This window comes from Petaurus breviceps, unplaced genomic scaffold, assembly GCF_028583685.1.
Source record: "Petaurus breviceps papuanus isolate PSGF00001 unplaced genomic scaffold, PetGlider_PUasm1.0 90808, whole genome shotgun sequence".
Classification (NCBI taxonomy): Eukaryota; Metazoa; Chordata; class Mammalia; order Diprotodontia; family Petauridae; genus Petaurus; species Petaurus breviceps.
In genome coordinates this window covers 12,283,151-12,297,857 of record NW_027187349.1, presented here as the reverse complement: position 1 = coordinate 12,297,857, position 14,707 = coordinate 12,283,151, and the positions used below count along the sequence as shown (strand labels likewise).

At 37.6% G+C, this 14,707-nt stretch overlaps 1 protein-coding gene across 6 annotated transcripts in view; it reads left to right on the top strand.

The window, feature by feature from the left end:
* Nucleotides 1–14,707, top strand: part of LOC138147820 (protein unc-93 homolog A-like) — a 217,968-nt gene that overhangs the window by 188,759 nt on the left and 14,502 nt on the right. For all 6 annotated transcript variants that reach the window (XM_069070422.1, XM_069070424.1, XM_069070423.1 and 3 more), the window contains 5 exons: nucleotides 2,985–3,166; nucleotides 4,082–4,311; nucleotides 5,773–5,898; nucleotides 9,116–9,327; nucleotides 11,327–11,462. In XM_069070422.1, the coding sequence (XP_068926523.1) occupies nucleotides 2,985–3,166; nucleotides 4,082–4,311; nucleotides 5,773–5,898; nucleotides 9,116–9,327; nucleotides 11,327–11,462 (886 nt within the window). The remainder of the gene's footprint in view (nucleotides 1–2,984; nucleotides 3,167–4,081; nucleotides 4,312–5,772; nucleotides 5,899–9,115; nucleotides 9,328–11,326; nucleotides 11,463–14,707) is intronic.

Sequence of the window (14,707 nt, the reverse complement as noted above, 5' to 3'; positions counted from 1 at the left end):
TCTCTCTCTCTCTCTCTCTCTCTCTCTCTCTCTCTCTCTCTCTTTCTTTTGGCATTGCATACAGTGAATAGGAAGCTTGGATGACCCAGAAAGCAGATACAAGTTAACCTTATTAGGGGAAGATACTACCAAATTGGGAGGTGTGGACTGGCAATCAATTCACACAGACAGAGATGGTTGATCTGTCTTGAAGGAAGACTGGGATTCCAAGAAATGGAGGTTAGCAGGGAAACCATTTGGAATGGAGGAGAGTCATTGCAAAAGTCACAGAGATAGGGTGTTGTATGTAAGAAATCTTGAGGCTAGTATGACTGAAGTGTCTATAGAGTATGTGAATGGGAGAAATATGTAATAAAGCTGGAGCGGTCAGTTGGGACCAGACTGTGAAGAGCATTAAATCCCAAACAGAAGTCCATATTTTGTTCTAGAGATGATTAGGGGAGTGTGTGCGGAGTCGGGGGCGGGGCAGGGAATGGTCAGACCTAGCATAGTCATCATGTGAGTAGAAAGAAGGGGGTAGATGTGAGTGAGAGATCTTCTGGAAGTAGAAATAAGATAATTTGACAACTGATTGGATGTGTGAGATGAGTACAAGTAAGGAGTCAAAGATGATATTGAGGTTATGATACTGGATAACTGGAGAGATAATGGAGTCATTGACAAAAGTAGGGGAATTTAGGATGAAGGGAAAAATGATTTCTGATTTGGATAAGAGTCTGAGATGCCTATAGGACAAACATTCTAACATGTCCCATTGGCAATCGGAGAGGTGTGACTGGAGCTCAGGAGACAAAGATATTTAGATATTGGAATAATGTCTAGAGACCATAATTGAACCCATGGGAGTTTTGACAAGGTCCTAAATAAGACAGTTGAGAATAAAAGAGAAAAGGGCCAAGAAGGGAGCCTAGGTGTATGCCTACAGTGAATGGGCAAGATGTGGATAATGATCTAGTAAAGAACACGGAGCTGGAACAGTCCAATAGTGAAGATAAAGAAACCAAGAAAGAGCATCATTGCAACCACTCAGGGAGGGGAGAATACAAAAAGAGAAAGCAATCGACAGTTTCAAATGCTTCAGAGAAGTCAAGGATGAGGACTGAGAAGAGACCGGTAGGTCTGGTCTTTGTGAGATCACTCCTATTTTTTGGAGAGAGCAGTTTCATTGGAGGGAGAAGCTTAGCAGCCAGGCTGTACAGAAGATTTAAAAGCCAGTGAGAGGAAAGGAAGTTAAGGCAAGAGAAGGCTGGAGTTTTAAGCTAAGAGATTAATGTAGAAATGCTACAAGGAACAAGATTCAGATGTACAATGGGATCTTTCTATGTTCAATAAATCATCAATTGTTACTTTGGGTTTGTTTGCTATTTTCTCTATTTGACATGTGCTTGAGTCTATTCCTAACCCTGCTAATTGATATTTTTCTTTGGAAACTAAAACATGGATTTGGATATTTTTGTTTCACTCCAGAGGCATGAGAACTCCTCTCTGTCTGCTTTGAGTTCAAGAGAAAAATGTTACTTGCCTCTTGCCAGGTCTATATTCTCATTTAGAATCTGTGTAGAGAAAACTGATGTGACTCTCTGTTCTCTGGATGGGATTCCAAAACATTTCATCAGGCATAATTTTTATTCTTGAGATTTGAGTCAAAAAAAGAGGGAGAGGGGTGGCCAGGTAGCACAGCGAGTAAGAGCACCGGCTCCAGTGTCAGGATAACCTGGGGATCGAATCCAAGCTCAGACACTTAGCACCCACCCAGAAACACCTGGACATGTAACCTTGAGCAAGTTACTTAACCCCAATTGCTTAGGGGCGGCCAGGTGGCTCAGTGAATAAGAGCACTGGTTCCAGTGTCAGGATGACCTGGGGATCAAATCCAGGCTCAGATACTTAGCACCACACCCAGAAATAACTGGCCATGTGACCTTAAGCAAGTTACTTAACCCTGATTTCTTTAAAAAAAGAAAAAAGAGGGAGAAAAAACCAGGCTGGATTTCATTTTTTTTTCTGGTGAATATAAACTTGTCTGTAGCCCTATGACTATATCCTACAATCAAATCATGGTTACATTGGTGTGCAACCAGAATATCCCCTCCTTTTATAAAGGAACTCTATCATGTTACCTCTATAGCTTTTGTAGGCTTTCTCCAAACAGATTTTTTAATGTTTTATTTCATTCTGCATGACCTTAATTTCCAAATACATCTCTCTCCTCTGTCAACCAAGTGACACATCATATGCAGTCTCCCAACTCCATAGGGAAGAGGAGGTGCATTCTTGTATCTCTTCTTTTTCTAAGCTAAACCTAGTGATGTTAATTTGATATCATCAAGTTTTGATTTCTGTTCTTTGCATTTTTATTTTGTAGACATTTTGCATATGTTTTCTTGGTTCTGTTCAATTTACTTTGCATCAGGTCATATGTCTTCTCATGGTTCTTTGTTTTCTTATTCATTTTTTATTTTATTTTTTTACAGAGGAGTAATATTCCATTTCATTTATGTACTACAATTAATATAACCATATACATTGGCATCTACTTTGTTTTTAAATTCTTTTGCTACTACAAAAAGTGATGACATAAAATTGTGGTGGGTATTTTTCTTTTTGAACAACCACATAGAACTTGAGAGATAGCATTTGTTGCATCACTTACCTCCTGCCAGAGAACTGATGTGTTTAAAATACAGAAAGAGACACATTAATTTTTGGTCATGGCCAATGTGGGAATTTGTTTTGCTAAGCTATGTTTATAATCATGTTTTTCTTTGCTCAGTTGGGGGTGAGGGAGACAATGGGAGGCATAGATTCTAAATGCATGTAAAATGAATACACTTATTTATTTAGTTTTAAAAAGGGGAAAAAAGATTTTGTTTGATTTTTCAAATTTTCAGAATCACCCCCCCCCATAACAGAACCCTCTTTTCTTTTGCCCCTCTCTTGAATCTGTATAACTAGCTGTTTGTTTGTTTGTTTTGTTTTCACAGAGCAGCCTTAATAAGGCTGCAGGACTAGGGGTGACTACACTTAGTGTTATCTATGCATCCATTGTTGTGTCTTCCATGTTCCTTCCTCCAGTCATTATTAAGAAATTTGGCTGCAAGTGGACCATTACAGTCTCCATGTGCTGCTATATCACTTTCTCTGTGGGAAACTTCTATGCCAGTTGGTATGTCTCTTCTTCTAACTCCTATCAAAAGCCCTGACCTTCAGCCAATTGCATTCTGCTGCTCTTTGGGCATAGATCATATATATAGAGAGGTTAACAATGGAGAATGCCAGAAAAGATCAGTTGTGTAATCGTATCCTTCTTATTTGTACTCTTAACAGCATCACACAACATTCTAGCTGAGGAAGCCCAAGCTTTCTTATTATTTCAGCACCTTCAAGTTGTTTGAAAAACCTGGCAAACAGCTACTGAACTTTTCAGTACCAGAGTTCATTGGCACTTAGTGCCTTCTCTCCACATGGACTTCAGCTAAAACATATGTTGCTTAATTAATTTCTTTAAGTGCAATGATGAATGGTTTGTCTTTCTATTCAATTCAATTATAAAAACTGTTTAAAAGCACCTACTGTGTGTCAGGCACTGTGCTAAGCACTGGGGATACAAATAAGAAAATGAAAGGCATTTCTTGCCCTTGAGGAGCTTATAGTCTAATGGTGGAAGACAACACACACAAGGTAGCTGGAAAGAGGGAGGATAGGAATACTGGGGGTACCTGGCACAGGGATATCTTGTTATATGGATACGTTATATATGTTATATATATGCAGTTCAACCAAGCTGAACTGCAGATCAAAAATGCAGGGTGAGCCAGAAAGTCCATACTGTGCCTTCTGTAATACAAAGAGAGACTTGGAGAGAAGTTTAGTGCTTCTCTCTCCGACCCCCCAGTCAGAGGAGAGAGGAGGCTGAGGAAATTAGGAAGGTGTTGAGTATTCAAGTCTGAGTTGGTATGATGATATTTCAAATACTCAGCTTATGGGGGACATCCTGAGAGTTCAAACAAGGCAGAGCTGAGCTACTTCATTTCTCTCAAGAGTAAACATTTATGTTTACTAACAGAGTCTCTTTTTGTAGGTATACCTTGATCCCCACTTCCATAATCCTAGGGCTAGGAGCAGCCCCACTATGGTCTGCAGAGTCTACTTACCTTGCAACAAGTGGAAATATTCATGCAAAGAAGACAGGAAAACTTGGGAAAGATGTTGTCAACCATTATTTTGGCGTCTTCTATCTCATATTTCAGTCCTCTGGTGTCTGGGGGAATTTGATTTCATCTCTGGTGCTTCGGCAAGAACCTCCCAAAGGTAAATGGAGCTGGCTGAAAATGAAACTGTTTCAATACTGGCTTCAACTTCTGTAGAGATGAGCTAGAGAAACATGTTGATTCAGTCTTTTAAAAAAATTTATAATTTTAAATTAGCAAATGTCTATTTTTCTCTCTTTCCCATTCTACCCTTCTAATTGAAAAATAACAACAAAAAGAAAAATTAAAACCTTTGTAACAAATTTACATAGTTAAACAAAGCATATTCCTTCACTGGCCATATCCAAAAATGTATGGCTTAATCTCAATTTTGAATCTGTTCCCTCTCTATCAGGAAGTGTGTAACATGATTTATTTTCAGTCTCTTTTTTTTTACCTTTTGGAAGGCAGTTGGGTTAAGCAACTTGCCCAAGGTCACATGGATAGTTTTTTTTGTGTTGCCTAAACCGAACTCGGGTCCTCCTGACGCCAGGGCTGGTGCTTTATTCACTGCGCCACCTAGATGCCCCATTTTCAGTCTTTATATAGGCCTAGTATGGCCTTGCTGGATCAAAGAGTATGGATGGTTTACAGACTTTGGGGGCATGGTTCCAATGGCTTTTCAAAATGCCTAGAACAATTTAAAGCATCACCAACCATGCCTTGGTATGTCTGTTTTCCTTCAGTCCCTCCAAAATTTGTCATTTTCCACTCGTGTAATCATTGGCAATCTGGTGGATAGAAGGTAGAACCTCGGAGGTTTTTACTTCTCATTTGTCTGATTATTAGTGATTTGGGAGGATTTTTTAATTACACTTATAGATAGCTTGGATTTCTTCCTTTGCAAAGTACTTGCTCTTATCCTTTGTCCTATTTCCAGTGCTAGATTACCCAATAGAGGCATTAGATATGTATCTAGAAATCTCCAAGTGAAACAGAAAGCAGAAATCCTATCGTCTTCTTTACTCAGAGATGTTCTGCTACATGGTATCATTTTCAAAACATTTGTTCACATGCGGCTCATTTTCCTATCCATCTCTACAAACTAATTCTTCAACTACAACCTTGGAAGCCTGTCTTCTAGGTCTTGAGACAGTAGAGAGGCTGTGCATGAAGGATAAACTCCAGAGAATTTTGTGGCGATAAATCTCCCCAGACATAGCTAGAATGGTCCTCAGAGAGTAAACGTTCTACCAGTTGTCCCATATTTAGAAATGAAGTGCTTCAAACCATGAGGGAATTACTGATAAGAGTTGACCTCTGGGCAGTACTTCAGAGGAGATGTCAGAGTGTCCAGTTCGTTGGCATAGCCTTTGAGAGTCACCTTCAAACCATGATGAAGCATCAGAGGAGAACTCTAGTTTTTTTAAGTACAAACTATGTGAGAAGATCTTGGTGTCAATGGCCACACAGGGTCATAATCTATCATTGCTGGATTCAAGAGATTAATTCCTCCATTTAGTATTTGAAACCAGCGAGACAGTACTCAGTACTCTAATGTGTTTATATTTTTATTTTACAGGAGACATTACAAAAGAAGAGTTGATGAATTGTGGAGCAAATGATTGTTATACAACCACATCTACAAACACTAGTACTAAGCGCCCAGCAGATGAGTTAATCTACACCTTGCTGGGTATCTATACTGGTACGTGCCTAGAGTAAATAACATTTAGTAGTCAATAGTAAGGAAACTGTGGGCCATTGAAATTCTCTTCCTCTTTCTTTTGTTAACTCAGAAAAGGCCACCACCCCACTCCAACCAAGCTTTATACAATTTCTCTCTTAGAAGAGATCTGATATGCTGTGAGGGACTGATTTGTTTTGGTAGGTCTCTTTCAAGTGAAGTTAAAGATATCAGAGTTACTCCTATCACAGAGTATTGGTGAAGCTAAGCCTAATGATTTTGTGGGATAACAGGGGTGAAAGGTTCAGTGAAGCAAAGCTGTTATACAGTTGGTGGTGGTTTTCTTTTAGCCCCAGAAGAAACTCATATATAGAGTCAATCTTTCATGGTGTTTGTGGCCATTCTCTACTGTGTTCTGAGGCAATTTTCCTTCCTTCCAGCATTTTGGCCTCTTGTTGATGGAAGGCATTTTTTTCTTTTATGTCTCCAGAAAAACAGAATTATTCTGTAGATCTTTACTTGCCTACCTGGTGTTCAGAGGATCCAGAAAACTGTGATAAGCAATTCAAATGATGAGGGATTGGAAATTGCTGATAGGAGTCAAAAAGTCAGTACTTATATAGACTTACAAAGAGTCAAGAGTCAGGACTTACATAGATTTGTGCGAGAGTTTTTCTGAGGTTCCACTTGTGTCTGAGATATCAAAGTGCAAACAGAGGTCATAAATTGCCCTTACAGTGAGGGACAAGTAGCAATGTTTCATTTCTGTGTTATATAATTCAAATGTATAGTAGTGAGACAATAATTCACCACTCACTCTCTAGATACACAGTCAAGGACAAATGATGTGAACAAAAAACTAAGGTCATATTTGGCTGATCTCTCTGCCTAAAGGTGGAAGCTTTTATATAATCCTTTTGTGCCAATCACATAAGAGAAACAAATAAGGAAGATATCATATTCCAGTGATTTCCAAATGTTTTGTACAAAAGATTTTTGTTTTCTTTTGTTTGGTGTAGTATCCAACAGGCAATGTGGTACAAGAGTAAGAATAGGGGATGGGGCTGCTTTGCAGGATTTAGTTTTAATCTTACCTCTTCCCCTAGCTAGATAGTAGAAACTAGGGAATTCTCTAAACCACAGTTTTCTCATCTGTAAAATGAGTGGAGAACGCTGATAACCTTGGACATGATAACCTTGATGGCACCTTCCAGTTCTAGAACAATGAGCCTTTGATCTCTAATGTTTCTTCCAGCCCTCTGTGTATACCTGTTTTTAGTGTTTTCGCGTTTTCCTCCTTTGTTCCATTACAGTGAGTTAATTTTAAACTTTCCTAATTATTGTTTTCCTTTCTTCCCTGTGCATAAACAAGTCACTATGACTTTGCCTTTGCTTAAAGAGCATATCCCCCCTCCTAATTTTAATACCTTCTCTGATGACTTCTCTGGTCTGCTTTATAGACAACCAAAAATCTTGGGTGACCCTAAGCCACAAATTGTCATAGATTAGAAAAATCCAGTGGCCTATTGATTTTTTAAGTCTAAAAGCACAAAATAGAAGTAATACACATAAAATATAAACTATGACTGTGTTCATTTAAATCATCAACTTCCCTGAAAATATGCATATTTATGATAAAAAAAGCAATGTTAAGGAAAAACTAACATAGAAAAATGGAAAAATGAAGAGTATGCTATCATGAGAAAAAAAATTTCAGTCTCCTAAAACCTTCTCTTCCTATTAGAGTCTCTTTCAAGGAGCCATTTTTTTTTTAAGGCATATAATGTATTTTTTCTGTTTTGGCCTTGTTCTAATTGTCACCTCTCTTCAGTTGCAATGGGTACTAAACTTTACCTAGAAGCAAGACAGGTCTGGGATTCCACATGTTTTGGTTTTGATTTTGTTTTTTTTGGAGGGCAATTGGGGTTAAGTGACTTGCCCAAAGGCACACAGCTAGTAAGTGTGTCAAGTTTCTGAGGTGGGATTTGAACTGAGGTCCTCTTGACTCCAGGGCTGGTGCTCTATTCACTGCACCACCTAGCCACCCCAATTCCACATGTTTATATGTAACATCCTTGGCATCTATTTCTCATTTCTTTTCAGGAGAATGTTTCAATATCCTATTTAGAAATTTTGAAACTAAAGATCCTAATAACATGATGGGACCATGGGAAGAGAATTCTATGCAATAGATGGAGATAAGAGAAATATATCTGAATAGTGTTTATATAAAGAGAAACCCGCTAAGGTAGTTGGCTTAGAAAAGCACTATAATAATTGGAAATCTATAAGAGAGAACAGTGTGAATGGCTTGGGGATATGGACTAAAAGAAAACTCTCTCTCTCTCTCTCTCTCTCTCCATATGTGTGCATATATGCATATTTACACACATATACATATACGTAATTCATTAGCACCATTGAATTAATATGATTTTTAGATGGATGGAGTTAGGGGGCACTGGTGAAGATATTTTTGGTTATGGAAAATGCACTCACTGGCTCAGCCACAAGAAACTGAGACAGAATGAATGAGAACTGCTCTAAATGAAGCAATGCTTAAAAATCCAGATCCTCAGAGATCAGTGCTGAGGTTGGTCATATCCAACTTTGTGAGTGTTTTTGAAGAGGCCATAATCAGTGAAATCTAGTTTTCAGTTATCTGGAAACTTGTACACCCTGGTTTTCCAAATAGTGAAATGTAAAACCTATTGGGACAAATTGGAAGAAAGATTGTATATATACACATATACCTACACACATCAAATATATGCGTGTGTATATATATATTATATACATGCATATGTGTGTATGTATATATTCTGTGTGTATACATATATTATATATAAGTACACAGTAGAAAAAAAGTAAATACATTTCAATATGAGTAAATATACGGTAAAGAAAAATAATCCCATGGATTATTAGAATGTTGGAGATGGAAGAGCCCAATTTCTCCCTCAAGCATGAACTGCTTCTCTAACCTCCCCCACGAGGTCACGTCTGGTCTCCAATTTGAAGACCTCTTGTAACAGGTAACTCATTGGAAATTCTCTGGCAAAAAACTGTTCAAGTTTGAATTCATTATGTTCTCCAGGTTGCTCAGTTTGTTATTGGACTCTAGAAAGAGTCTACTTGTTCCAAAAGGGATGGGTCCAATATTCTGTGACAGCCAAAAAGTTTAACAAAAAAGCCACATTTGGACACTTGTCACATCAGATTCCCTTTGTTTCCATAGGAAGTGGTATTTTGGCAGTATTATTGGTAGCTATGTTTCTTGATCCAGTTCCAAAAGATTCAGAAGAAAATGAAGAAAAAAATAATGTTCCTATTGGGACCCATTTCCTGGCAACTTTTCAGCATCTTAAAGATAAACGGCAATGTCTCCTCATTCCTCTGACAATGTATAATGGATTTGAGCAAGGATTCCTTTCTGGTGATTATACAAAGGTATGGGAGAAAATGAAAATCATATATTAGTGTGTATAACTACTTGTGATGTTCTGTGTGCTCTTTCTACCAATGGTGTAAGTGGATTCTGCTGAGAGACAGGGCAGACACAGGGCCTACTGTGAGTCCCCAATGTGTTTCCCACAATTAATGTCAAATGAGGGGCATGATAGTTTATTCAAGTATCTGAAGGTCTGTCTCTTAGAAAAAGGATTGATTCTGTTTGCCTTCAAAGGGCAAAATTAGGATCAATGAATTAAAGTTCCAAAGAGACAAATTTATGCTTCATGTAAGCATGTGAGAGTTATCTCAAAATAGTATAGACTGCTTCAGGAGTCCCCTCCTTGAAGGTCACGGATTGTTTTTCAGACAAAGTTTGGACTTTCAACTTAAATTATGTGACTGTGAGTTCATCTAATCCTCACAACAACTATGTGGTGTAGACATCACAGGCATTCCTATCACTACCATCTTATTTTCAGATATGGCAGAGTTGGCTAAATGACTGGCCCAGATAATGAATAAATGAAATGGAATGAATAAAATGAAAAAAGATTTGAGCTTCTTATCACTCAGTCCAAGCATGCCCCTTTCCAATGATAACCAACTTCTGTATGTGTGTCAGCCTCTGAGCAAGATCTTACAGTTGAGTCCTTACTCGTGTTAAGATGTATTCTTTCCCCCATATGGCTCCCTGTAAGATTTGAGAGTAATAGTCAGTAATAAAATGTTATTGTCCAGTTGCAAACACCAATAAAACCCACTTTAGAATTAAATTTTAGAAAGGAATTATTGAGGAAAGTAGAAAGACAACTAATTTCATCTTGGTTAATTTTATTTTTTGTGATCAGGATGATCCTAGCATATCAGACTATGGTAGTGCATACTATGCAAGGATGAAGTTAGCCGTGGGCTAATAGACCATTACTGTTTCCCATTCCATAAGATCCGCTCCTCAGTGTCTTCCCTGACTTTATTACCTTGGCTAAGATGTAGTTTGGAGACTGAGGATGAGGTGAGTTGGAACATATACCAAGGAGCTTGAGCAAACTCTTTTACATTTACTCAAATAGGAAACATTTTTCTGCCTCCCATTTGCTTTAAGACTTTTCTCATTTTTATCAACTTCCTTCATCATCCCCATGGGAGGCAGCTAGGTGACACAGTAGAGCTCCAGGCCTAGAGACAGAAAAACCTGAGTTCAAATACAGCTTCAAACACTTCCTAACTCATGTAACCTCTTTCTGTCTCAGTTTCCTCGACTGAAAAATGGGCATAATTATAGCACCTTTCTAATAGGCTTGTTGTGAGGATCAAATGAAGTAATATTTATAAAATGTTTATCACAGTGTCTGACACCTGGTAGGCACTGAGCAAAAGCGTATTGCCTTCCCTCCTTTCCTCAGTAATCAAGGCTGTAAGTAAGGATCAGCTTCATCAATCATTGTTAGTAGAATAATTCTTGAAGAAAGTAAAGTAAATATATTCATAGAGGGACAATTGGATTGAATTTTGTCAATGAAACCTAAATTCAGTTCATTTCCTTTGTATCCAAAAAGATTTCATATGCAAAGATGAGCATTTTTCCTTTAAGGATCTAAATGATGAAACACAATTTCAGGCTTAATTAATATGTCATCCATCAAATGGCAAAATGAGTTAGAGCATGATTTAGAATTCTTCTTGAAAAAACTTAATTCTCAAACTGTGACAATTCAGAAGCAACAAAGTGGATAGACCTGGCCTTGGAACCAGGAAGGTCTGGGTTCAAATCCCAGTTCTGACACATCCTGACTGACCCTAGGCAAACCACCTAATCTATCAGGGCTCTAGGTAACTCTCTAGGACTGTCAGTTATGAAGAAAGAACTAAGCACCATTGGTCAACTTTCCATCTAGATCTTCTTTGTAGCCATAAAATCACAGGTTCAGTCCCCGCCCATAAGAAAAACAGGTATGATTGCAAACATAATTTTAACATTTGCCTTTTTCCTCTTCAGTCATATGTCACCTGTGCCCTGGGGATACACCTTGTTGGCTTTGTGATGATCTGCTTTTCGGCTGTCAATTCCATTTGTTCTTTGCTGTTTGGAAAGCTCTCCCAGTACACTGGCAGAAAATTTTTGTATGCACTAGGTTTGTAATCATTCTTATCTATCTATCTATCTATCTATCTATCTATCTATCTATCTATCTATCTATCTATCTATCTATCTATCTGTCTGTCTGTCTGTCTGTCTATCCATCTTATCTTATCTATTTCTTAATAGCAATCTTTTCTATATCTTTTCTATCGGAGATGATGTTTCTAATTCATTGGGCAGCATGGTAGGGAAAGATCTTTGGTCCTAGAGTTAGAAGGTCTGGATTTAGCTTCTTGTTGGGTCCTTTATTATTCACGTAATTGGGAAGAAGTTTATTCTCTTTTCTCTGGCCCTTAATTTTCTCTGCTGTAAAACGAGGGCTTTAGATGAGGTCAATAGTGTTAAATTCAAATACAAGTGGGGACCACTAAACTGTACATAAGGATTCCTGTGGTATCATATTGACTTAGAAAACTACATATTAACATCATCTATGTTCTACTGTATTTTTATTTATTTTGTTAAGTATTTACCAATTACATTTTAAACTGATTCCCCAGCACTTGGGAATATTGAAGGCACATGGGCCCTGTATTTGACATCTCTGGATATAGCAGCAACCACACTAGCATACCCAGGATGGCTGCCAGCACAGATTCTTAGATCTGCTTTACTAGGAAAGATAGGTGTTTAAGAGGTCAACAATTAAAAAAAAATTACATTCACTAGTTCAGGGGAAAAGTCAGCACGCTGAACTTTGGAGAAAATACAAAGAAAATACAGAGAATATACAAGCAGAGAAATAAAGACCAACAAACAGGGCTCTGACTGCCTGAATCAACTAAATCAACACTTTACATACATCCCTAGACTGAGAAAGCCTTTAAATCTGAGCAGGTGGGAAGCTCTGAACATACGGTCACTCAATCTTCACCAGGGAATCACAAGATCCTTCTCATAAACAAGCCTCTGAAGCAAAATACCAACTCAGAGTACTTTTCAGAGCCAAAAGGCATCACAACCCTTTTGACTCAGTACCTAATTAGAAATAAGGAAAAGGTGTGAAAATCTTCCTACAAACACATCTCCCCTAATCAAGGTTCCCTTAATGGACTCTATATGAGGCCTATTAATGGTTGGGGAAGATCTTACCTCCCATTAACATTACACTGGACTAAATCACAGAGAAGGTTCATACAACTCTAAATCTTAGTAGACTATTATTCAGAGATGTTGTTTATCTATCTATCTATCTATCTATCTATCTATCTATCTATCTGTCTGTCTGTCTGTCTGTCTGTCTGTCTGTCTGTCTGTCTGTCTATCTATCTATCTATATTTATCTATCCATACTTATATGCACACATATATACTTATTCACCTATATATGTTACTGATTATATGATGATTAGTCTATCAACAGAATATCTACTTTGTTATTCTATATGAAATTACACTTTTCCCCAAAACACTTTACATAGATCAGCTAGCTCATTTGATCTTTACAGAAGCACTGAAAGGTATTCTTATTCATTTTCACCCCATCCACTTCATGGTCAATAGCACACATTTACCAGATGGTGGATCAGGGCTGGGGGGAACAGCCTGTAAGCAAAGAACAGAAAAAAATAACAAAAACAAAATGAACCCAAATCACACTGATGATATATGACTGTGGGATTATACTATGGAACCCCAATGACATTGAGGAGAAATCTAGAGGTGAACATAGGGAATTCTAGCAGGGAGGAACCTTTAAGATTACCTCCCTGAATCCTTTTATTTTAATGAGAAACTGAGGCCTAAGAGGTGAAGTGATATTTGCTTATCTAAAAGTCACAGAGATAGTAGTAGAAGGAGGATCTCACCAAAAGTAGTCTTCTTGCTCTAAATCTAGGATCTCTTCCCATTTTCTCATTTTTTTTTTGCAAATCCATATGGAAATTGGAAGACTGACATGGGAAAAGGCTCATTTATTAAGATATCACTATTAAGATTATTATTATAAGTCCATTTAGTGCTGCTACCATGCCTGCAGTTGTTGGTAGGCTTTCTTCCCAGCCTGCTTTGCTATAGCATACTTCCTTTACTCATTATCTAAGGCTTCAGATTTGATAGGTTTTATCCTATTCATTATTTTAATAGTCTTTTGTCCTGAACATCAAGAGAGAAGAGATCAGGGCTCAATATGAATGATAAAAATGAGGATTTTAAACTATGAAGTTAGGAACATATATCCAATCAAGGTCTGAAAGAACTGGAGGATGGAGAAATTAATCAGTAAAGCATGTGGGCAATACTTTCCTGTCCCAAAGATATGCTTATTATTACATTTTAAAGAGAAACAGAAAGTGTCTTATGCGTAGGAAGTCATGATGTTGACATAGTATGGAAATCACAATTGTCAGAAACATTGTGAGACAAGAACCCTCAATTTAGAAAGTTTTTCTGTGTCACTAATCATTAACTTACCTTTGTTTTCCTCCTTCACACTTCAAATACTGGCAACTGGCCTAGGTCCAGAAATTGCAGAATACACTGCTTCTGATGGGTATGTTTAAGGTTATGGCCCAAGATTCCCCTGTTTTGACATTTTCAGTTTAGTCTTCAGAGTCAGTTAGCCAACCAATCAAGAAGCTTTCTGTATGATTACTGTGTGCCAGACTGGTTTCTAAACACTTGAAGTACAAAGAAAATCATAAATAAAAAAAGAAAGAAAAATTCATGGATGCATGAAAAAGACCTAGAAACTCTAGGGTAGGTTTGTATTGATAGGAAATTCTTCATTCCAGTAGCATCTGTGATTTGTCTTAGTATAAAAAGGAGACTTTGTGCAGATTGAAGCAAACCATTTGCTCTTTCTTGTTTGTGTTTTGTTTTGTTTTATCCCTTCTTTTTCATTGTTCAGCCCTTTGCTTGTACTCCTTTACAACATGACTAACATTCAACGTGAAGGTATTTGTAGAACCTATATTTGATTACATGCCACTATGGGGGGATAGAGGGAGGAGGAGAGAGAGAGGGAGAAGATTTGAAACTTAAGAGATTGTGGAACTGAATATTGTAAACTAAGAATAAATAAAAAGACACCAATAAATTTTTTAAAATAAACAAAATAAAAAGGTGACTTTAAAAAGTCCACGTACCAGTTCAGACTCAGTGAAATGGGTATACCCCAACCTGCACATAAACCTGGACAGATAAAATACTGAGGGGCATTTTAAGGAAGGCAGTATTCAAATCAAGGAAGTCAAAAGATCAGCAAAAGAGTTTCTTCTGTGTATCTAAATTCCACCT